This window comes from Mesoplodon mirus (genome assembly GCF_964341445.2).
Source record: "Mesoplodon mirus genome assembly, chromosome: 12".
NCBI lineage: Eukaryota > Metazoa > Chordata > Mammalia > Artiodactyla > Ziphiidae > Mesoplodon > Mesoplodon mirus.
In genome coordinates this window covers 83,149,115-83,171,154 of record NC_138988.1, presented here as the reverse complement: position 1 = coordinate 83,171,154, position 22,040 = coordinate 83,149,115, and the positions used below count along the sequence as shown (strand labels likewise).

Sequence of the window (22,040 nt, the reverse complement as noted above, 5' to 3'; positions counted from 1 at the left end):
TTGTGAGTTTGTATACTTCAAGGCCCACCAAACCTTTCACTAAATACTTGCCTTTGAAGAAAATCCAGTATTATGGGAATAACATGTATATGTAGACCTTGCCCTGTAAGTATGGAAATGGAAATGCTTAGACTTACAGGCCAGTTTGTAAAGACACGTTTAATCCTCAGGGTAGTTGAACTGTAGCGCTGTGGAGTCTAGCCACAATGTAAGTCAACCTTCATGGGGGTATGCATTTGCTACAGGACCTCCTCTACCCCATAGAGCTGCAGTAACATTTGTGACTGTCATCTGCACACAACACAGTAACTCTTCAAGCAGCCACTACCACTACTTTAGGGGGAGGTAGCAAGGGATGGGGAGGGTGGGTGGAAAAGGGCGGAGATTGGGAAGGACCTAAGAAACACCTTTTGATAAGAGAGGTTAGGGAAATCTCCAGAAATTACCTTGGAGAAAATGAGTTCCTACGGCTAAATCAGTTAAGGTTATTGAGGGTGTTTTATTGATACTAAGAAGTCAATATGTTATTGCCTTGATAGCATATACCCTTGCACGGAGTACTTTGAAAATAATCACTTTTTAAGTTCCAGATGAAGCTGAGGGAATTGCAGAACTAGCAAAGAGAATGCAATGCCATCCCTGGAGAAAGTGGTGTTTTGGGTAGCAGCAGGAACTTTGGGGGAGAGGGGGTGCATCGAGATAATTGTAGATGAGGAAAGAATTTTTTAAATCTAATACCTTCCCTAATTCCAATCTCACCTGTCTCCCTATGCCAGCCCTCAGAAGGCAGGTGGCTATGGTAATGCGACTAATTTTATGTCTTTTAAATCCAAGATATTGTGTGATTAGTAACATACATACTGTTATTCCTGGTGTTTAACAGGGTCCTGTCATCAAAAATGAAGAAAAGATACCAAAACAACAAAAACGTTTATAAATGTGAGAGAAGTGGGCAGAAGCATGGGCTTTCAGTTAAAAGAGGTTGTTTCAGGTGAAAAACCAATATTGGCGATTTCTGAGGGGGAGATCCTCACGCTAGGAATAAGAAACGGTAACTGTCATCATACTTTACGCCAACTGATCACCTTAAATCCGTCCCCGAGGGTCACCCGTAAAGTATCCAGTGCAGTTCTGTGAGAGCAACCCCACCAGCCCCCTCGCCCTCTCCTAGCTCCAGCTCATTTAGAGACGTTAAGGGATCACGTAGCGCCGCGAATTCCGGATGCCGAGGTCAACCCGCCCCACCCCCAGCCCAGCAGAGGATCGGAGCAGAGGGCACAGCGGGGGAGGGGGGGGCATAACGGGGCAAACAGGGTGGGAAGGCGGGGGAGTTCGGAAGGCCAGAATCACCCCCGACGGTCTTCGACCATTTTACCCCTCCAAACGTCCCCACGAGAACCAGGGACTAGAGTCGGGTGGGGAAGCGGCAGAGAGAAGCCAGCAAGCTCCCATCTATGGTCCGTCCCTGCACAGGCGGTGGGGCCTTCTCCCGTCTGGCCACCCCGTTCATCCGGCTTCCTAGTATCAGTTACGAACCTTTCCAGTGTTTTCATCCAATAAATTAGCGAGTTTGAGTGAAACTCTAAAGGTCTCTCCTTTATTTACTTCTTTAATCCCATTTTGAAAAAACAACCGAAAACCGCCGGCACCGGACAGGCAGCTCCGCGGCCAGCCCTACCGTCAGGCCCCGCCCCGCCCCATTTTCTCGGGGTCTTAGGGCTTCTGGCTCCTTGCCCCCGTTTCAGGCTGTGCCAGGAACTTTCTGGAGTTCTCTGGGCTCGAAGGCGGGGACTGACTCGGAACAGTCCTCAACAAACAAACTGCCCCACCCAAGTCTCCCTACCCCCCAACCCCACTCTAGGATATCAAGCTTAGTCACGGCTCTACATTTAGTTTCCAGGAGATTCTTAGAACTGGGTGCCAGCCTAGCCTTAGTAACGGGGCTCCCCCTCCTTTCCCCTCGTAACAACCGACCAGTCTGGGATGAAGGGAAGAGAAGGTTCTGGGAGAAGCTGGAAGGGTGGGGTGGGGGTGGGGCGATGGGGGAGATAGTTGTGAGTCAGAAGCAACAGCCTGGAGGGGAATACCTGCTGGTCACATACCCCCCATGGTGCACAAAATGCGCGCAGAGCCCTGACATTCACTCTTAACTATTTTCTATGGCCATTTGTTTTCTTCTTTTTAAAGTGAAAGGGTAAGGTCTACGTGCCAGCATTGGGAGGAGTCCAAAATAGAAAGTATGAGGACATGTAGGTTCAGTCGCCGGTTCTGTAATTATCTGTCTAGGAGACCAGACCAAGCCACTAGACCTCTGATCTTTTGTGGTTATGTTTGAAAATGTAAAGGTTTGGCTGAAGGGCTCTGCCTAAAAATCTTAAGATAGTTTCTATGGTAAACTGAAAGTAATACTATAGTCCGGATATTAACCCCAACCTTCAGTAAGAATGATCGACATATAACAGACCTGAGAGAGTGTGGGACCCCAACAAAAGAAGGGAGAAGGAAGCAAACTTTTGAACACTACTCTGTCACAGACACTGAACTAAGGCCTTATAAGTATTATCCTTGTAGTTGTCATCCTATGAAATATTAATTCTGATTTAGATATACAGAGACGTGTAATTTAGTTAACTTACAAGTACTTCATTGTGAAAGAAAGAAGAAAAACAGCCCCAACAACGAAGTGGAGTCCAGATGCAAACCCAGGTTTTTTTCCATGCTGCTGGAAATTAGCAGGGTTCCCAGGTCTTTGAAGCCTTTGCCATTTGATGGCTAAAAATGCCTGGCTCTAGGTTTCATATCAGTTATCTGTTTTGCGTTCTTCTGATAAACCTAGAATTATACTATCTTTTTAAACAAATAGAATTGAGGAGAAAACGATACTGTTTGAAAAACTGTAGGAAAAAGGAGAGAGAAGAAACAAGATCCTGCAGCCTCGGGGTGAGAAAGGTTCCCCTCCCCCACACTTCCTGCCACCGGCGGTCAGCTTTCTTGGCACTCTCTCTCCCATCCCCCACCCTTAAATTTTACCTGACAGCCCGTCAGGCTTGGGGAACCCAAGCCTTGATCCTTCCAAACACCAAACCCGATAAAAACCTAATTCCAAAGCTAATCAAATGAAAGTTCTGAAAAATCTCTTGGGGTTCATATAACTCCTTAGACACCAATTAAACCTGTAACTGAGTTTCTGCATTCGGAAGTGTCCAGTGCAAAAGGAAAGACAAAATTGAGGAGACTCTTCCCCTTGTAGGAAATGGAAAAGGAATATAGATGTTTAGGTTTACAGGCCAGTCCACAGAGAGAAACTTAATGCAAAAGGTAGGTCAAATACGATGTGCGGCTGACTGCCCGATTCAAGAAAAACAGCATTTTCGAGTGGCTTTTTTTCTGCTAAGCCAGCAGCCACAAGATTTGAGGCCCTCTCACATCGTCTACCTGCCTAGCAGTGGAGACAATGATACCCTTTGCTTCAAGCCAACAGAGGAATACAATTGCAAATTTGGAGGCAAGGAAAGAGTGAATCCAGAAGTGCTGCTGGTAGCAGCTGATGGTGAGGAAGCTTCCAGAGGGGGTGAGGTTAAGGGTCTCTGGAAGGGTTCCTATACTGGGCAGCTAAGATGTAAGTTTGGGGAATCCCCAGCCAGATATTGCATAAAGAAATGGAAGGGCTTCCCTGGTGGCGCAGTGGTTGAGAGTCCACCTGCCGATGCAGGGGTCACGGGTTCATGCCCTGGTCCGGGAGGATCCCACATGCCGCGGAGCGGCTGGGCCCGTGAGCCATGGCCCCTGAGCCTGCGCCTGTGCTCCGCAACAGGAGAGGCCACAACAGTGAGAGGCCCGCATACCGCACAAAAAAAAAAAAAAAAGAAAGAAAAAAAGAAAAAAAAGAAAGAAATGGAAAATTCCTGAACTTTGGCCAGTTTGATTAGATTAAGGAGGTGATTCGTTAGGGTGTCACATCTGAAAGTAAAAAAAGTTATCATCTACCTGCACAGAGAAAGACACACAGGTTTGTTAAAGAAATCTTTTTGCAACATCAGTTTAGATTATCCTGAGCAAATTATAGAATAAACAAATGAATACCCTTGGATTCCAGGAAAAGGTGTTTTGATGGACAGGTGTGTGTGTAAAGAATGCCAATTGAGCAAAAGTGTTCAAAAGCAAGATTTCTTCCCTTCATCAGAAACTGCCTGCTGGGCTTCCCTGGTGGCGCAGTGGTTAAGAATCGACCTGCCAACGCAGAGGCCTCGGGTTCCAGCCCTGGTCGGGAAAGATCCCACATGCTGCAGAACAACAAAGCCCATGTGCCACAACTACTGAGTCTGTGTTCTAGAGCCTGCGAGCCACAACTACTGAGCCCACGTGCCACAAATACTGAAGCCCATGCACCTAGAGCCCGTGCTCCCAACAACAGAAGCCACCCAATGAGAAGCCCGCGTACCACGACGAAGAGTAGCTCCCCAAAACTAGAGAGAGCCCCTGCTCAGCAACGAAGACCCAACACAGCCATAAATAAATAAATAAAGAGATAGATAGATAGATAGATTATTATTTTAAAAAAAAAGAGGAATCTGCCTGCCAATGCAGGGGACATGGGTTCATGCCCACAGGCTGTGGAGCAACTGAGCCCGTGCGCTACAACTACTGAACCTGTGCTCTAGAGCCCGTGTCCCACAACGAGAGAAGCCACCACAATGAGAAGCCCGCACAGCACAACAAATAGCCCCCGCTCACCGCAACTAGAGAAAAGCTTGCACGCAGCAATGAAGACCCAACGCAACCAAAACAAATAAATAAATAAATAGAAAAAAAAACCCTGCCTCCTCCCACTTGTGCTCTTATGTTTTCTATGCTCAAGACATGTGAGTACAGCAATGAGTCTATTTTTCTGTGGGTTGTGAACCCCGCACTGTTGCTTTAATGTCCCTCACATTTTCATTTTAGGCGCTTAACAAGCGGTCTTGCATTGCTCACAAAGGATGAAGAAACAAAGGCCAAAACAAATTACCAAATATAGTTGGATCTAAAACAGGAAGGAAGGTAACGCACAGAGAGTTGAAATCCAGGCTAAAAAACTAAGTGGAAGAATTACGTGCACAGCAAATAATGGGAAGTTTTAAAGGAGCTAGAATCTGGGTCCCGCCAACCTCCCACTTTACAGCACCATCCCGACCAGTTTGCTTTTAAGTGAGCCACCTGCCAACCTGCTGTAGCATATGATGCTGTTAAAGAGGAGTGAACATTCCCGCCCCGCCCTCGCAGGCTCATTACCACATCACATTTATTTTAAAGCGGTGGACAGCCTAGAGGCTGCAAGTGACAAGGCAGAAGGCCGAATTCCGGACTTAGATTAATCCTGGCACCACCAATCATCCGAGGCTGAACCAGGAATGAAGAAGGCAGAAAGGAAACAGGGGGGAGGCCCGGACCCCAGGCTGGGAAAGATGAGGAACTGGGAGAAGCCCCAAAGGCCTGAATTTCTATAGAGATTTTTTTTCTTCCTCAAGCCCCAGTCCAGCCCGAGGAAAACGGGAGCGATTCTGGGCGGGGACAGGGGCGCGGTGGATCCAACCCTCCCCTTCCCTCCCCACGCCCCTGACCGAACATGTCCCTTCTAAGGCGTTGGGAGCCTTCTCCAATTTAAGCACCGTCTGTTTACCTGATTACTTTTCTTTTGAAAATTCAAATTTTCCCATCCCCAGATATTCCATCCATATAGGGCTAAAGACGACGCCAAAACTATACTGCATTATCTCTTTCCTTGTCCTTCCTATTTTAAAAATAAGATGGGAAAAACGCCGGGATGGCCAAGGCAATTCTCAGGCAGCCCGGCCCCTCCGCGAACCGGCCCAAACGCGGCTGCTTCCATCAGCGTCAGAATCCAATCAGCGTCTCTTTGGGCCACAGATACCCCACCCTCTTAGAGAAACTCCGGATCTTTCTGTAATTTCGGTCTCCCCGGAATCGTGTACCCCCTAATCCTACTTTAAACGACCAAGCTTATTTGAGCCCCACGACCCTCTCACTGCCCTACTTATTACAAGCCTAGGACTCATTCTTCCGGTAGACACCCAACTACTTAGCAGGCGGCTCGCCAGGGAAACGGAGACTGGGTGGGCGGAGTCAACAACAACTCTTCCCGGCGCCTCTCCCCCGTCCCCTTAGGACTCCAGTTTCCTCCAGCGAATCCCAGAAGAGTCTGGAGAGTTCTGGGAGGGGCGGCACCCAGGGAGCTGATTGGTCCCAGAAAACCAGGAGGCAGGACCTGAGGAGAAACTCCTGGAATATTCCCGACCCGGCAGCCCCACTGAGCTCGGTGACTGGCTGAGGAGGGAAAAGGCGGAGCTTGATGGAAAACTATAAACACAGAGCCGCCCTCAGAGAAACGGAGAGCCTTGAGAAAGCTACTAAAATTGGCGTGGTTGATGAGCGCACCTTCTGCAGACGCACTCTCTGCGAGGACCACCCCGAGCGGCACCGGCGCGTTCCGTTTTCGGATTCCGAAAGGACCGAGCTCCACGTCGCTGGACTCGTTGGCCGTTTTCAGGTCTGAAGTTCGTTGCGGAGCCGAGAGGGCAGGACACCGGCATGGCGAAAAGCACGGCCATTGGCATCGATCTGGGCACCACCTACTCCTGCGTGGGGGTGTTCCAGCACGGCAAAGTAGAGATCATCGCCAACGATCAGGGCAACCGCACCACCCCCAGCTACGTGGCCTTCACGGACACCGAGCGGCTCATCGGCGACGCGGCCAAAAACCAGGTGGCGCTGAACCCCCAGAACACCGTGTTTGACGCGAAGCGGCTGATCGGCCGCAAGTTTGGCGACCCTGTGGTGCAGTCGGACATGAAGCACTGGCCTTTCCGGGTGATCAACGACGGTGACAAGCCCAAGGTGCAGGTGAGCTACAAGGGGGAGACCAAGGCGTTCTACCCCGAGGAGATCTCGTCGATGGTGCTGACCAAGATGAAGGAGATCGCCGAGGCGTACCTGGGCCACCCGGTAAGCAACGCGGTGATCACTGTGCCGGCCTACTTCAACGACTCGCAGCGCCAGGCCACCAAGGATGCCGGGGTGATCGCGGGGCTGAACGTGCTGAGGATCATCAACGAGCCCACGGCTGCCGCCATCGCCTACGGCCTGGACCGGACGGGCAAGGGGGAGCGCAACGTGCTCATCTTTGACCTGGGCGGGGGCACGTTCGACGTGTCCATCCTGACGATCGACGACGGCATCTTCGAGGTGAAGGCCACGGCCGGGGACACCCACCTGGGTGGGGAGGACTTCGACAACAGGCTGGTGAACCACTTCGTGGAGGAGTTCAAGAGGAAGCACAAGAAGGACATCAGCCAGAACAAGCGGGCCGTGAGGCGACTGCGCACCGCCTGCGAGAGGGCCAAGAGGACCCTGTCGTCCAGCACCCAGGCCAGCCTGGAGATCGATTCCTTGTTCGAGGGCATCGACTTCTACACGTCCATCACCAGGGCGCGGTTCGAAGAGCTGTGCTCGGACCTGTTCCGGAGCACCCTGGAGCCCGTGGAGAAGGCTCTGCGCGACGCCAAGCTGGACAAGGCTCAGATCCACGACCTGGTCCTGGTGGGGGGCTCCACCCGCATCCCCAAGGTGCAGAAGCTGCTGCAGGACTTCTTCAACGGGCGCGACCTCAACAAGAGCATCAACCCCGACGAGGCGGTGGCCTATGGGGCGGCGGTGCAGGCAGCCATCCTGATGGGAGACAAGTCTGAGAACGTGCAGGACCTGCTGCTGCTGGACGTGGCTCCCCTGTCGCTGGGGCTGGAGACGGCTGGGGGCGTGATGACTGCCCTGATCAAGCGCAACTCCACCATCCCCACCAAGCAGACGCAGATCTTCACCACCTATTCGGACAACCAACCCGGCGTGCTGATCCAGGTGTATGAGGGCGAGAGGGCCATGACGCGGGACAACAACCTGCTGGGGCGCTTCGAGCTGAGCGGCATCCCACCGGCGCCCAGGGGAGTGCCCCAGATCGAGGTGACCTTCGACATCGATGCCAATGGCATCCTGAACGTCACGGCCATGGACAAGAGCACGGGCAAGGCCAACAAGATCACCATCACCAACGACAAGGGCCGGCTGAGCAAGGAGGAGATCGAGCGCATGGTGCAGGAGGCGGAGAAGTACAAAGCCGAGGACGAGGTCCAGCGCGAGAGGGTGTCTGCCAAGAACGCCCTGGAGTCGTACGCCTTCAACATGAAGAGCGCCGTGGAGGATGAGGGGCTGAAGGGCAAGATCAGCGAGGCCGACAAGAAGAAGGTGCTGGACAAGTGCCAGGAGGTGATTTCCTGGCTGGACGCCAACACGTTGGCCGAGAAGGACGAGTTTGAGCACAAGAGGAAGGAGCTGGAGCAGGTGTGTAACCCCATCATCAGCGGACTGTACCAGGGGGCGGGTGGCCCCGGGGCTGGCGGCTTTGGGGCCCAGGCCCCTAAAGGGGGCTCTGGGTCTGGCCCCACCATTGAGGAGGTGGATTAGGGGACTTACTATTGTTTCTCTGTATTCCTTTTTGAGACAGAGGAGACCCAAGGACCTTGGTTATTTCCCTGTATGTTAGTCCTCTACTATAGCAGTTCATTCTATGGTTGGCTTTTAACCTCTAATAATTAGCTTGCTTGTCTTTGTTATTTCTGTATGTTATAACCAGTTCTGGTGTTCACCAGAATTATTTGCGTTTCATGTAAGTTGGTAGTGTAAGGGTCGCTTTCCTTTTTTTTTCCCTCTCTCAAATGGATTAACACTGCCACCTTCTGTCCTATTTTTTGCTTTGTAAACGTACCAAAACTTATGGAATTAAAAATTTGCATGCTTAAGGAATAAGAATAAAGTGTTAAATATGTATGTCTGCTTTTACTTGGAGAGGGATAATAGTCTCTTCTCTGAAATCCATAGACCATGAAAGGGCTGTACTTCTGAAGAGAGTATCATACGTATTTGGAGCCGTGGGTATGGCTGTTTTTGTTGGGACTTTATTGTAAGTGGTAAATCACATCCATGACAGAAAACAAATTCCAAGTGCCCATTTTGATTGGGGTGGGGTTTGTTTTAGGTACAAGTAGGGATGGGAGCTGCAGTAGGGTTTTGGGAAGGAGAGATTGTTGTGGTGTTAAGGGCAGTGTTGAGATGGGTTCGTGGTTCCCTAGGGTCTTGCACTCACTGTGTGCAGAGCTGTTCATTTCTTACTAGACCTGTGAGTCTTCCAGTCTTTTATTTAAGTTATGAATTTAGGGGTGGACAAAACAGTAAAAATGAGATGCAGATTCATACTCTGGTTTATAAATCCCACTTGAGTGACTTAGTGCAAATTATTTAGCCTCTTAGTTTTGGTTGCCTCCTTTCAAAATAAAGCATTTGTCTGAATGGCCTCAGTTCCAAAGATCTAGATCATTTTGAATAGAAATGTGCTGTAGGCAAGCAACATGTTCAACGAAGGTCACTGGAGCTGCGGTTATTCAACTGAGGGTCTGGGGGAGTGAGATACTGAGAGTTTGGGGGCATGGCAAGAAAGAGGGATGGGCCAGGCACTGCACCTGTTTCTCTGAGTCACTCCAGTAATCCTCAGTAGTTCTCATCACACCACCCTCTAACTTAGGCATTGTAAAGTTTCTTTTTCATAGGTAGCCATGTGGAGGTGGTCACTTCAGCTATATCCAGAGCAAAACTAGGGAGGAACAAGTGATGATTTGGGGGCCAGGGTTTTTTCACACTGCCTGAACACTGGGGCTAGTGTGGGTGGTTCCTGTCTGGCTGTAAGTGGTGGTTTTACCCCAGTTTTAACAATCAATAGCCTTTTTGTTCTTTTCATGGACAGTCTCAAAACAAAAGCAACTTAATAGCACATTTAATTATGAACGAAGAGGAAATAAAAGCTGTGCGGCATAGATCTGGGAAGATGGGGAGATGGGCGTTCCTCCCACACAAGCCCTTCCCTAGGGGCTGCTTCTCACTGGAGCAGTTAAAAGTCCTTAACACTTCCTCTAGCCTGATAAATCCCAACCTTGTTCCTTCCAAAAACTGAACCTGGGAGTATCTACTCCAGAATCAAATTAAAGTTCCCTGTGTTTTATCTTTCAATAAATCATTCCTCTCTGGGAAACTGAAACATCTTAGGAATGACAAAGTATGGGAACCTTGTAAAGGAAATAGTATAGTTTTGGTTCCTGGGCCAATTCGCAAAGGCCGGTCTTACTTACAAGATAGGTGAACTGTATGTAATATTATAGGCTCTGACCATAGCATATAGTATGTGCAGTTTAACTGCTGCAGCAGCAGAAATTGGGGGCTTGCTTAATTCTTAAAAAATTTAACCAGTCAGGCAATAGAGGGAATAAACCTTGTAACTTCAAATCATTGGAGCCATGGTTCTCCAACCCAGTGGTATATTGAGATCATTTGGGAAGCTTAAGAAATACTGATACCGGTCCCGCAAGAGTCAGGCCAAGAAATTGGCCTGGAAATAGGCCAAGTAATTGTATAGAATTAAAATTGTCTCAGTGTTTCAGCCAAAGTGGAGAAAAAGCCACTGCACCAGAGGCTACTCCTGATTATGTTTTTAGAGGCATGGGGACCCAAGAGAGGTAGGACAGGAAGGTGCCAGTGCTTCCAGGAGCAGCAGCTGGTGGCAAGGGGCTTTCTGCTGTGAACCAGACCTGGAAGCCTTCCAAGGCCTTAAAGTGTTGAATCACTGGCGGCGGCAGCAGCAGCGATGATAAAGGTTAGGGAAATCGCCAGCAACGGCTTAACGGGCCAAAGAAGAGAATTCCTGAAGCTGGGCCAACTACTTTCATGAGTCCTCATTAGGGAAATGGTTCATCAAAAAGCAACATCACGAAACTTCCTGGTTGCCCAGTGGTTAGGACTCGGCCCTTTCACTGTGGGCCTGGGTTCAATCCTAAGATCCTGCACGCGGCGCGGCACGGCCAATAAATACAGCCACTTTAGAATATGAGAAGTCATCACCTACCTGTACACATACACTTCCTGGAACTTAAAGTCACTTTGCAACATCAACCACCGGCGGAACTCAACCACTGGGAGCTGAGAAATGTGTCCAACAGATGAATACTATAGAATTCTTGGAAGAGACTTTTTTTTTTTTAATATTTATTTTGGGCTGCGCCGGGTCTTGGCTGCGGGACATGGGATCTTTGTTGCGGCATGTTTAGTTAAATTCATTAATTAGAGATGTATGGTTTTCTTGAATTTTTTTTTTTTTTTTTTTTTTTCCCTGTACGCAGGCCTCTCACTGTTGTTGCCTCTCCCGTTGCGGAGCACAGGCTCTGGATGCGCAGGCTCAGCGGCCATTGCTCAAGGGCCTAGCCGCTCCGCGGCACGTGGGATCCTCCTGGTCCGGGGCACGAACCCGTGTCCCCTGCATCGGCAGGCAGACTCTCAACCACTGCGCCACCAGGGAAGCCCTAATTTTTCTTTAAAAAATTTATTTATTTTTTATACAGCAGGTTCTTATCAGTCATCCATTTTATACACATCAGTGTATACATGTCAATTCCAATTGCCCAGTTCATCCCACCACCATCCCCCCACCCCGGCCCCTTTCCCCCCTTGGTGTCCATACGTTTGTTCTCTACATTTGTGTCTCTATTTCTGTCCTGCAAACCGGTTCATCTGTACCAATCTTCTAGGTTCCACATATATGCGTTAATATACAATATTTGTTTTTCTCTTTCTGAGTTACTTCACTCTGTATGACAGTCTCTAGAGCCATCCACGTCTCTACAAATGACCCAATTTCGTCCTTTTTATGGCTGAGTAATATTCCACTGTAGATCTGTACCACATCTTTATCCATTCGTCTGTCAATGGGCATTTAGGTGGCTTCCATGACCTGGTTATTGTAAATAGTGCTGCAATGAACACTGGGGTGCATGTGTCTTTTTGAATTATGGTTTTCTCTGGGTATATGCCCAATAGTGGGATTGCTGGATCATATGGTAAGGCTATTTTCCGTTTTTTAAGGAACCTCCACACTGTTCTCAATACTGGACATATATACACTACCAAATGTAAAATAGATAGCTAGTAGGAAGCAGCCACCTAGCACAGGGAGATCAGCTCAGTGCTTTGTGTCCACCTAGGGTGGGATAGGGAGGGTGGGAGACAAAGAGGGAGGAGATATGGAGGTATATATATATGTATAGCTGATTCACTTTGTTATACAGCAGAAACTAACACACCATTGTAAAGCAATTATACTCTAATAAAGTTGTTAAAAAAAGCTACATGAGGTATCACCTCACACCAGTTAGGATGGGCATCATCAGAAAATCTACAAACAACAAATGCTGGAGAGGTTGTGGAGAAAAGGGAACCCTCTTGCACTGTTGGTGGGAATGTAAATTGATACAGCCACTATGGAGAACAGTATGGAGGTTCTTTCATTTTCTAAAAAACTGCAGACTCTTTACCACTGCGCCACCAGGGAAATCCCTAGTTTTCTCTAATTGACAGTAATCTTATGAAGTGACAAGTACCCGATCTTTGTCGCAAAAACTCTTACATAGCCTGGCTCCTCCCTTACCTCTTCAGGGCTGAGAGGCTGCGACCCGGGCCTAAGTCCTCAGTTTTATCCACTAAATAAAACAGATTCTCAACGTTTAGATCGTGCGTTTTTTTTCCAAGGACACAATTATACCTTAATAAAGATAAAAAAACAAACAAACAAAAAAAACAGGATATGGGCTTCCCTGGTGGCGCAGTGGTTGAGAGTCCGCCTGCCGATGCAGGGGACACGGGTTCCTGCCCCGGTCTGGGAAGATCCCACATGCCGCGGAGCGGCTGCGCCCGTGAGCCATGGCCGCTGAGCCTGCGCGTCCAGAGCCTGTGCTCCGCAACGGGAGAGGTCACAACAGTGAGAGGCCCGCGTACGGCAAAAAAAAAAAAAAAAAACACAACAGGACAGGAAGTTTAATGTACCTGACAGATCTTGGAAATTCAGATTTCGCTGGCTAGACAGAGCAGGGTGACAGTCCCTTGGAGTGACCCCCGAATCCAAGCCGGGACAAGTGAGAACTAGAGAGAAGTCCTTTGGTTACACAAACAGGGACTAGACTATCTGGGAGGCCACCCAGGAAGAGCGTTCAGCTGCGCGCGCACCTGGCAGCGTCGGGGACGTTCTCCGGCCTGACCAGTAAAGTCACCTCTTTTTTTGTTTTTCAAAATTCACAAAACATCTCCGAATATTTGCCCAGAAGAATGTGAAACGTTCACTCATGGCCTCTCTTTCACTTAACTTTAGTCTTGTTTGGACAAGCTATGTGGAAAATTCTGAGGATCGAGACAGGCATCTCAGAAGACAGCTATAGGCCTGTCAGGCCCCGACGCCACGCGCCGTAAATAAAGGGCCCTGGCCCCGGCGTTGTCGTTCTCTTTGTGCAGTGAACTCGTGGATGGTGAAGATGGTGGCTTTGGGATCCGCCTGGCGGCCATTGTGCAGCCTTCCAAGAGGAAGGCGACCGCCTGCGCCGTCTTTGCACAGCTGCCGGCGTACAGGTGCCTCAGTACCTCAGGGCCGTGTTGGACACTGAGCAGGATGAACTATCATTACAGACTAGAATTTCTGATGTCTCTGTGACTCCACTGCTTGGAACTGACCCAGCCCAGGGCAGGGGGACTCGTCTGGTAGTCGCCCTGGTTTCTGCTAACTCACTGGTTTCTTCCCAGGCCCCTGATTCTCGAAGGAGGGTCCGCAGCGCCTCGAAGGTGAGTGGATTGTGGGATATGGAGTGGCTGGTGGTTGTACTGGGGGAGGACGGGGGTGATGATGACAACAGGTGATTCTGAGTGTCTCGCTGACGCCATCACCGCAGCGCGCTGACCACCTCCATCCCCCGGGTTGGGATCCCTAGTATTTGGGCTCGGGGAAGCCACTTATTCGTGTGTCTCGTTTCTCCGTTAGGGGTTTAAGACGTTCACCGGTGTGTTATTTTTGAATAAAGGTGAGTATTAGGTGTGCGGGCGCTCTCAGTGTCTCTCACTTTTTTAACTTCCCAAAGTTTTGTTTAAGCCTTGCTAAACCTGCTTTCTCCACCTGTTTTCCTACTATAAACTACTCTGCATGCTGGGCCTCCTTGATGGAGCTGTTCTCCGCAGTTCTAAATTTGTTTCCTACTTCTTTTCTCTCCTGAACTTCCCATCCCTGAATTCTTAATTTGCTAGATCCTTATACTGGGGCTGTTGTATTTGAATGTTGTAGATTCCTTCCCATAATGGCTTCCCTTGATCCGGGTTTCCCTAAACTGGGGATGATGATTTCTCAGACTAGAGTCTCTGATGCTGATCCTGATGTCAAAATTAATTTCTGACTCATTTGGGGAACTGGATACCTGGAGTTTTGAGAGGAGCCAATGGGAGGGCTGTATCTCTCTGCTTGTATTTCTCATCGGTGGTCCTGCTTTCATCTTTCTAGCTTGAGAGCTTTGGAAGCCCAGCAGGGGCAGTGCCCCTTCACAGAGATTCAGGGATAGCCTGGTGGCTGAAGGCCTAAAGTTTGGAATTCTTCTCCTGGAGAAGTGCTGATGGGATAGCTGGGATGCCTAGGTAATGGTTCCTGCCACTTCATCAACAAGCTGTGACAAGAAGTGGAGAGTAGCGTGCCTTCTACGTGGGTACTGTGGTAAGTCTCTTGTTGATTTTTCTGCCAGCTCCAGAGTGGTAATGGTGACCTGGTTGGACTACAGTCTCTGAGAACTTCTGAGCATCTTTGAAACCACCTGATCCACTGTTATGCTTCTTTCCACCCTGTGTGGCAATTCCCCTGCCCACCCAGACTTTTCTTTTTTTAAAGTAAAACTGGTACATAACTACATTAGTTTCAGGAACATAATGTTTTGGATAATTACATACACTAGAAAGCGATCACCACAATAAGTCTAGTCCCCATGCAATTGATCCTTTTTGCCTAACCACCTTTCCCTCTGATAACTACCAATCTGTCCCTGTGTCTATGATTCATGTTTTTTTTTTTTTTTGCGCTACGCGGGCCTCTCACTGTTGTGGCCTCTCCTGTTGCAGAGCACAGGCTCCGGACGCGCAGCCTCAGGGGCCATGGCTCACGAGCCTAGCCGCTCAGTGGCATGTGGGATCTTCCCGGACCGGGGCACGAACCCACGTCCCCTGCATCGGCAGGCGGACTCTCAACCACTGCGCCACCACGGAAGCCTGATTCATGCTTTTTTAAAATAAATTTATTGTATTTACCTATTTTTGGCTGCATTGGGTCTTCGTTGCGGTGCGAGGGCTTCTCCTTGTGGTGGCTTCTTTTGTTGCAGAGCACGGGCTTTAGGTGCGCGGACTTCAGTAGTTGTGGCTCGCGGGCTCTAGAACACAGGCTCAGTAGTTGTGGCTCACAGGCTTAGTTGCTCCGCGATGTGGGATCTTCCCAGACCAGGGCTCGAACCCGTCCCCTGAGTTGGCCGGCAGATTCTTAACCACTGTGCCACAAGGGAAGCCCTAGATTCATGCTTTACTGCCAGTTGCTTGCAAGTTTCTAATATGTGTTGCTTTTATGAAATTTTAGAATTTTGCTGACACAAAGGATGTTCTCTACCTGGGGTTGGACAGGTCCTCGGAACTTCACATCTTTCCTGCATTAACCCGCGTCCGCGTGGGCAGCTGTCAACCTCCTGGGGTGGAGGGAGGGCACTGCGTAGAAATTTGGGGACCAAAATCAATTAGGTGGCCTTTACTTCGTCTTACCCAAAGGATTCCAATAAAATATTTTAAAACAGATTGGTCTCAGTGAAAACAAGATGGTAAGAAAGGTTTAGGGACATGAAAGGTTAACCACCAGTGAATGAGCATCACAGTTGACATCTAGCTGTACCTCTTTGCAGCCACATACAAAAAGTAGATTTGCCACATATTGACACCAATGTTAAGGATTTCTAGATTGACTGATAGTATTCTAATATTTGAGGTTATTATGACACCATTAACACGTACATCCAATTTGCCTGTTGATCAATTGGTGAAAACATAGGTTGTCCATTTTTTAAAAGAATATACTGGTGGTTGCTAGGGGCAGGGAATGAGGAAATGAAGTTACTGTTTAATGGGTACAGAGTTTCCATTTTAGAAGATGAAAAGAGTTCACGGGGATGGATGTTGGTGATGGTTGCTCAATGTGATGAATGTGTTTATTACCATTGAACTGTATGCTTAAAAGTGGTAAAGATGGGGAGGGGGATAAATTGGAAGATTGGGATTGACACATACATGCTACTACATATAAAGAAGGTAACTAATAAGGAGCTATTGTATAGCACAGGGGACTCTACTGAATACTCTGTAATGGCCTATATTGTAAAAGTATTTAACAAAAAAGAGTGGATATATGTATAGCTGATTCACTTTGCTGTGTACCTGAAAGTAACACGACATTGTAAATCAAGGATACCCCAATAAAAAAATTTTTTTAAATGGTAAAGATGGTAAATTTTATGTGTATTTCACCACAGTAAAAAAAATGGGGGGAAAAGCATAACTGTCTGCTCCTATTAGTCATCGTCATGAAGGAGATTCCCCACCAGCATATACAGAGTATGCTGCTGTAAGGCTGCATTGTAAATTATCCAGCTTCTGGTAAGTGGGCATTTGAGTTTCTGGTCATGGTATATACCACTGCTGATTCCCTATTAATTTGCACCCATTTGAAGTTGTGTTGTAGAATACATTTCCAAAAGTAAGAATTTCAGAGTCAAAGGATTTGGGTATTTAAAGTAATAATGTATGTTCCATAAAATTGTCCCAGTTTATACTCGTAACAGCAGTCTCCCTCAGAGTGCCTGTTTCTCTACCTGCCATCACTACTCCAGATGGAGTGTACCAGTTTGTGTACCTAATAATTCATCTTTTAAATATTGCACATCTTTTGCATCTGTTTTCCTATGGAACGTTTCCAGCTTGGTCCCCACTCAGAAAAGATTTTTTCCAACTTTTATTTTCCTTAATCGTCTTTGCCAGATCTTTTTTTTTTTTTTTCCTGTCCTTGAAATTGCCCTGTTTGGTACTCTCTACAGGACACAGTTACCTGCTCCCATTGCTATTCTCTGACCACGGGTTCTGTATAATCTTAGCAGCCACCATATATTTAGTGCTTTGGTCTGTCCTAGGCTTTTTATGTGTTTCACTTCATTGAATCCTTAAAACCTTGCAAAGTAGATATGTATCTACCCTACCTTGCAAGCAAGGAGAGGAAAGCTCAGGGATGTTAAATAAGGTCACAGAGATAGGAGGTATTGAGGCTCCTGGGCTGGACACTGGTGTTTGCCAAGTGGAGTAAAATTGAAGCTTGGTTGTCACCCAGACACTCCAAGGACAAAGCAAGTGGCAGAAGCTGAGCTCTACTGAAGTTAAGAGATGAGATGACCACTCCTGAGGTCAAGGTAAACTTCCCTATCTGCACATGCGCAGGAAAGCTCCTTGGGGGTCAAAAAGGGAGGGGGCACCACCCCATAATAAGTGTGGACATACCTCCCACAGGCTTCTGCAGTGGAATCCATCTTGGCAAAAAGCTGCACTCGCATCTTGGGGAGGGTCCTAGGACTGGTCAGTTGTGAAAAAAGAAACAAGATAATTGGCTAAAGGTATCCAAAGACCCAGAAGACCCGTCCTATATGTGATTTAAATCGCCCTTTTACGGTACTCCTCAGAGAGGACGCCCATATCCTTTCTGTATTTCTGCCTTGCTTCTGTCTTAAACTGTTTCCCTGTGTGCTGTTCTCCCAATTGTGCTGTGTCTCTAATAATATACTTTGTACCTGTTCTTACAGTTTTTGCCTCCTTGAAACATTCTTGCTTTCAAATGGGGCAAGAGCCAGGGAATTTTGCTTCTAGCCTCTAGCCCCTGGTGGACCAGCGGCTAGGTTCTGTTCCCGGGCAGGAACTAAGATCTCTCTTCAGGACCACTCACTGGTCTCTCTGAGATCAGTGTCAGTCAGGATTCAAATTCCTTTCTGTCTAGTATATAATATATCTACGGCCTAGCTTTAAACATTTCCAATAACTGAAGCAAACCTTTCTTTGATTCCATTTTTCTTTTTCTCCCTCCCACTCAGAGGATGTCACCCAGCTGAATTGTGGCTGTATCATTCTTTGGCTTTTCTTTGTACTCTGAATTCAATGCGTCCCTAAAATATTGTTTGGTTTTGTATTTTGTATCTTTTTGAGCTTCATAAATAGGGACTAATACTCCATGTAGTTATGTTGCAGCTTGTTTTTTTTTTGTTCACGTACTTCCCTATAGTTTAGATTCCATCCTTCCAAACACATTTCTGCCCATTTTTATTTATGCAAAAAAAAACCAAAAAAACAATTCTAGGTTGACGGGTGTCTCTGGGTAGTGTACATGAGGACTTGCATTTGTAAGTGCATTTTTCTAGGGTGACGGTATCACATACGAAATACAGGGGACTGGTTAAGATGTAGGGAGCCAGACTGAATACTTAGAGCTGTTCAACTTTGGCTAAGTTACTCAGCCACTCTATTTCCTCATTTGTAAATGGATAAAAGAGTACCTACTCCTACGGAGTTGTTAGGTTTAACTATATGTAAATGTACTTAAAACTGCCTAACACATAGTAAGCCTTATCTAGGCATTAGCTATAATTAGATTATTCCAAATAGCTTAGACAGCTAACATCCTAGTCAGTACCTCATCCAGTTTTCCTTAGTCCTTAACATTACTATTAAATGGTCAACTTCATTTCTTGTCCATAGGGTCTCTTCTGCATTCTCTTGCCCTTATTTGTATGATCCAAGTCCTGCCCTAGGTGTTCAGACCCTCCTTCCTGTGTCAGTCCCAGGTTTAGAGTGTAAGATTGAGGGACTTCCATGGTGGTGCAGTGGTTAAGAATCCAGGGTACATGGGTTCAATCTGATCCCTGGTTCAGGAGGATCCCACATGCCACGGAGCAACTGGGCCTGTGCGACACAACTCCTGAGCCTGCGCTCTAGAGCCCGTGAGCCACAAGTGCTGAAGCCTGCACACCTAGAGCCCGTGCTCCGCACCAAGAGAAGCCACTGCAATGAGAGGGCCATGGGCCGCAACCAAAGAGTAGACCCGGCTCGCCGCAACTAGAGAAAGCCTGCGTGCAGCAACGAAGACCCAACGCAGCCAAAAATAAATAAATAAACAAACGAATGAATGTATATATAAAAAAAAGAGCTACAGCCATGGTGAGGATGGTCACGTGAAGTTTCCTTAATTCCAGGCATGGAAATCACTTTCCAGTCCTCGCACTCTTGAGACCCACAGCCTCTCTTCACAGGGGTGACAGTGATTTGATAAGACCCCTACCCCAAAGCACACTGAATCTTCTTCACCCCCAGGAGCACTTTCAGAAGTAACCAGTCCTCCCAACCCACTAGGCAGATCTCATAGCTCTCTAAAATTAATCTATGCAGAGCCTGGCCTGCCATCTCAGCTACTGAAGACCGTGAGCTTCCCAGGCCTGTTTCCCCAGGCCTCTCATCCCTGGAATCCTTAGCAACTGGCTAGTGCACAAGCCCCTTCAGAATGATACCTCTACCTGCCTGTTGCTTGTGCCCGAACCCTTGGAGTCTGCTTCAGTCCTGTTTGCATATTCTATATCCAATTTGTCAGCAAATCATGCTGGCGATACCTTAACACCAAAATTTGGCCGCACCTCACAACTCTACTGCTCCTTGACTCTGGTGGGATCCACCATCGGCTCACTTAGCTCCTCTGCGTGATGCAACAGCCTCCAACAAAGCTTCTGGATATAATTTGGTTTGTGAGGAAATCTTAGAGCCAAGAAATAAAAACTGTTTTGGACATTGTTTGCAGGAATAGAACTTTATAGAATCCCTTTGGAAAACAGTTTAGCAGTACCTGCTACAAATGAGGCACGCTCTCTTCAACCCAGTGTTTCCACTGCTGGTGATGCACCCTAAACACTCACATACAGATACAAGGATTAATATACACATCCTGGATGGCACTGTTGGTTGAGGGGGAGAAAAAAAGGAACCCAAGTGTTCTCCAATAGGGAAATGGGGGTATATTCATAAAATACACCATGTGTGGGCTTCCCTGGTGGCGCAGTGGTTGAGAGTCCGCCTGTCGATGCAGGGGACACGGGTTCGTGCCCCGGTCCGGGAGGATCCCACATGCCGCGGAGCGGCTGGGCCCGTGATCCATGGCCGCTGAGCCTGTGCATCCGGAGCCTGCACATCCGGAGCCTGTGCTCCGCGACGGGAGAGGCCACAACAGTGAGAGGCCCGCGTACTGCAAAAAAAACCCCAAAAAACAAAAAAAACACCATGTGTTACATGCAGCAGTAGGATTACTAACATACCAGTGTGGATTAATCTCACAATGTGAAGAAAAAAAGCAGATCACAGAAAAATAGTATGTCATGCTTAAAAACATTTTCCACTAAACAATATATTGTTTAAAGTTCCTACTGTATAGCACAGTATATTCAATATCCTGTGATAAACCGGATAGAAAAGAACATGAAACAATCACTTTGCTGTAGAGCAGACATTAACACAACATTGTAAATCAACCTTACTTCAATAAAATAAAATTAAAAAAACAATATAGTGTTTGGAGTTAAGTATCATAGTAAAAGCAAAAAGAACTGCATAGCACTGGGGCTTCCATGGTGGCGCAGTGGTTGAGAATCCACCTGACAATGCAGGGGACACGGGTTCGATCCCTGGTTCGGGAAAATTCAACATGCCGCAAAGCAACTGAGCCCGTGCGCCACAACTGCTGAGCCCGTGTGCCGCAACTACTACAGCCCAAGTGCCCGTGCTCCAAAATGAGAGGAGCCACAGCAATGAGGAGCCCCCACTTGCCACAACTAGAGAAAGCCCGCGTGCAGCAACGAATATGCAACACAGCCAAAATAAATAAATAAACAAACAAACAAAAAAACCCTGCCTCCTCCCACTTGTACTCATGTTTTCTATGCTCAAGACATGTGAGTACAGCAATGAGTCTATTTTTCTGTGGGTTGTGAACCCCGCACTGTTGCTTTAATGTCCCTCACATTTTCATTTTAGGCGCTTAACAAGCGGTCTTGCATTGCTCACAAAGGATGAAGAAACAAAGGCCAAAACAAATTACCAAATATAATTGTATCTAAAACAGGAAGGAAGGTAACGCACAGAGAGTTGAAATCCAGGCTAAAAAACTAAGTGGAAGAATTACGTGCACAGCAAATAATGGGAAGTTTTAAAGGAGCTAGAATCTGGGTCCCGCCAACCTCCCACTTTACAGCACCATCCCGACCAGTTTGCTTTTAAGTGAGCCACCTGCCAACCTGCTGTAGCATATGATGCTGTTAAAGAGGAGTGAACATTCCCGCCCCGCCCTCGCAGGCTCATCACCACATCACATTTATTTTAAAGCGGTGGACAGCCTAGAGGCTGCAAGTGACAAGGCAGAAGGCCGAATTCCGGACTTAGATTAATCCTGGCACCACCAATCATCCGAGGCTGAACCAGGAATGAAGAAGGCAGAAAGGAAACAGGGGGGAGGCCCGGACCCCAGGCTGGGAAAGATGAGGAACTGGGAGAAGCCCCAAAGGCCTGAATTTCTATAGAGATTTTTTTTCTTCCTCAAGCCCCAGTCCAGCCCGAGGAAAACGGGAGCGATTCTGGGCGGGGACAGGGGCGCGGTGGATCCAACCCTCCCCTTCCCTCCCCACGCCCCTGACCGAACATGTCCCTTCTAAGGCGTTGGGAGCCTTCTCCAATTTAAGCACCGTCTGTTTACCTGATTACTTTTCTTTTGAAAATTCAAATTTTCCCATCCCCAGATATTCCATCCATATAGGGCTAAAGACGACGCCAAAACTATACTGCATTATCTCTTTCCTTGTCCTTCCTATTTTAAAAATAAGATGGGAAAAACGCCGGGATGGCCAAGGCAATTCTCAGGCAGCCCGGCCCCTCCGCGAACCGGCCCAAACGCGGCTGCTTCCATCAGCGTCAGAATCCAATCAGCGTCTCTT

The 22,040-nt window shown here is 47.8% G+C and overlaps 1 protein-coding gene and 1 long non-coding RNA gene across 3 annotated transcripts; both read left to right on the top strand.

The window, feature by feature from the left end:
* The first annotated feature begins 6,377 nt into the window (after window positions 1-6,377).
* Window positions 6,378-8,877, top strand: LOC309814178 (heat shock 70 kDa protein 1B). The gene has a single exon (XM_082639661.1). It carries the CDS (start codon window positions 6,589-6,591, stop codon window positions 8,512-8,514), a length of 1,926 nt encoding a protein of 641 aa, XP_082495787.1. The 5' UTR covers window positions 6,378-6,588; the 3' UTR covers window positions 8,515-8,877.
* Window positions 8,878-13,415: 4,538 nt separating this feature from the next.
* On the top strand, window positions 13,416-15,781 carry LOC309814010. Of its 2 annotated transcripts, none has more exons than XR_014295586.1 (4): window positions 13,416-13,755; window positions 13,952-13,991; window positions 14,462-14,668; window positions 15,572-15,781. It is a non-coding gene; the product is annotated as an uncharacterized lncRNA (long non-coding RNA). The 2 variants fall into 2 exon arrangements; XR_014295587.1 differs by having other exon boundaries at window positions 15,067-15,781.
* The last annotated feature ends 6,259 nt before the right edge of the window (window positions 15,782-22,040 follow it).

Coding starts and splice junctions, on each gene's coding strand:
- LOC309814178 (XM_082639661.1), top strand. CDS start 6,589: ATGGCGAAAAGCACGGCCATTGGCATCGATCTGGGCACCACCTACTCC.